We start from the raw sequence: 2,000 nt of genomic DNA on the forward strand, positions 1-2,000 counted from the left end.
CCCAGGCTGGCCACAGCCCATGGGTTGGAGGGTCCCCGCTGGGGCCTTTGGCAAGCTGCAAACAGCCATCAGCACCTTCACCCAGGCTGGCCAGTCACCCCAGCAGGACCCCCACCCTGATCCCAGGACACCCTTCAGGGAAAACCAGCCGGCCCCCACCCATGCACCAGGGCCTCTATCCTATATAATAAAAGGGTAATATGCAAATTGACCCTAACAGCAGAACAACTGGGAATGACTGGTCACTATGACACACACTGACCACCAGGGGGCAGATGCTCAATGCAGGAGCTGCCCCCTGGTGGTCAGTGCGCTCCCACAGGGAGAGCTCTGTTCAGCCACAAGCCAGACTGACGGCTGCCAGTACAGCGGTGGTGGTGGAAGCCTCTCCTGCCTCCTCAGCAGCGCTAAGGATGTCCAACTGCAGCTAGGCCTGCTCCCTGCTGGCAAGTGGACATCCCCCGAGGGCTCCTGGGCTGCCAGAGGGATGTCTGACTGCCAGCTTAGGCCCAATCCCCCGGGGAGCGGGCCTAAGTCAGCAGGTGGTCATCCCCTGAGGGGTCCCAGACTGCGAGAGGGCACAGGCCAGGCTGTGGGACCCTCCCAAGTGCACAAATTTTTGTGCACCGGGCCTCTAGTAACATAATAAGAGAGAACCCATGGGGAGTGGTCTCCCCAGCGTACTCTGCTCCTCACCCAGCCCTGCCTTAGGTTTTCCCCACTTAGAGGACCACCCACCCTTCAGCAGGCTGCAGGTTCATAACAGGAAGGCAAGGGCTCTGTCTGTCTCATTCCGGCTGTACCTTATTCCCAGAGTCTAGAACAGTGCCAGGTAGATATATAGTGTGTTTGTATGTATATGTAGGTATTTATGCATCTGGTGTGTTGATAAATGTTTAACAACCTGGTTTCTAAGGAGGAAAAGCCCTGCTTTGTAGTATCTGCCCATTTCCCTGGCGTAAATACTCTCACCATGGCTGAATTTCAAGTTACTAGGATGATGTCAACCAACACACAAACTTCCTGAATATTTGACAGTGTTTCTCACAAGCTAGCATGAACCAGTGTGCGCACCCTGTAGGAACTCAGCACAGGTTAACAAAGTCTGCTTTGCAAACTGTCAGGCATTGTTCCATGTTCACTTACCCTGTGCCCCTTTCTCTCCAGGAGAACCCAGACAGCGTCCCCCCCATTGATGTCCTCTGGATCAAAGGAGCCCAGGGTGGTGACTACTTCTACTCCTTCGGGGGCTGCCACCGTTACGCAGCTTACCAGCAGCTACAGCGAGAGACCATCCCTGCCAAGCTTGTCCAGTCCACCATCTCAGACCTAAGGGTGTATCTGGGATCCTCCACTCCAGACTTGCAATAGCAGGCTCTTTGGCACCTGCCACCACTCCTAAGAGCCCAGAAGAAGATATACCTGGTTTCCAGTGGGCTGGGCTGTGCAGAAGGTGTAGCAGGGGAGCATTCTCTTTGCGCCTGGAGGGAGGAGGGTCTGACTCTAACCACCCTCTTTGCTAGCTACAAGACCTTGGACTCACCACTGAATGGCAGGGGACCCAGTTCCCACTGCTGTGAAAATGGGTCATGTCTTTGCTTTTGAGGGATTATTAAGAGGATGAAATGAGAACGGAAATGGGTTTGGAGAACCACATGTGACTGGCTCCAGATTCCCAAGGACAAGGATCCTTCTGGATTTTTGTCTTTGTATATCCTATTATGTGGAATACAGTTAGCTGTCAGTAAAGGAAAACCGAGATTAACAAAGAAAGGTTTGTTTTTCCACATAGCATCCATTTTGGAGACAGATGACTAACGGTATTGCTTTAACAACTCAGCGAAGGTAGACCACACATCTCGGTGGTCCTTTCGGTCTTTCCCTCATTGCTTGCGACTTCATGGTCACAAGGTGGCTATATTCAAGGAGGAAAGTAGTGGGGGAGAAGGAAGGGCTGAGCCTGCTGGACCTGTCAACTTCTATCATAAAGTCAGACCTTT

At 52.7% G+C, this 2,000-nt stretch overlaps 1 protein-coding gene across 2 annotated transcripts in view; it reads left to right on the top strand.

Annotated features, from left to right (window-relative positions):
• Positions 1 to 1,773, top strand: part of SRXN1 (sulfiredoxin 1) — a 4,509-nt gene extending 2,736 nt beyond the window's left edge. For both annotated transcript variants that reach the window (XM_006089372.3, XM_006089371.3), the window contains exon 2: positions 1,168 to 1,773. In XM_006089372.3, coding sequence (XP_006089434.1) covers positions 1,168 to 1,371 — 204 coding nt within the window. In that variant the 3' untranslated portion in view covers positions 1,372 to 1,773. The remainder of the gene's footprint in view (positions 1 to 1,167) is intronic.
• The last annotated feature ends 227 nt before the right edge of the window (positions 1,774 to 2,000 follow it).

This window comes from Myotis lucifugus, unplaced genomic scaffold (assembly GCF_000147115.1).
Source record: "Myotis lucifugus unplaced genomic scaffold, Myoluc2.0 scaffold_60, whole genome shotgun sequence".
Classification (NCBI taxonomy): domain Eukaryota; kingdom Metazoa; phylum Chordata; class Mammalia; order Chiroptera; family Vespertilionidae; genus Myotis; species Myotis lucifugus.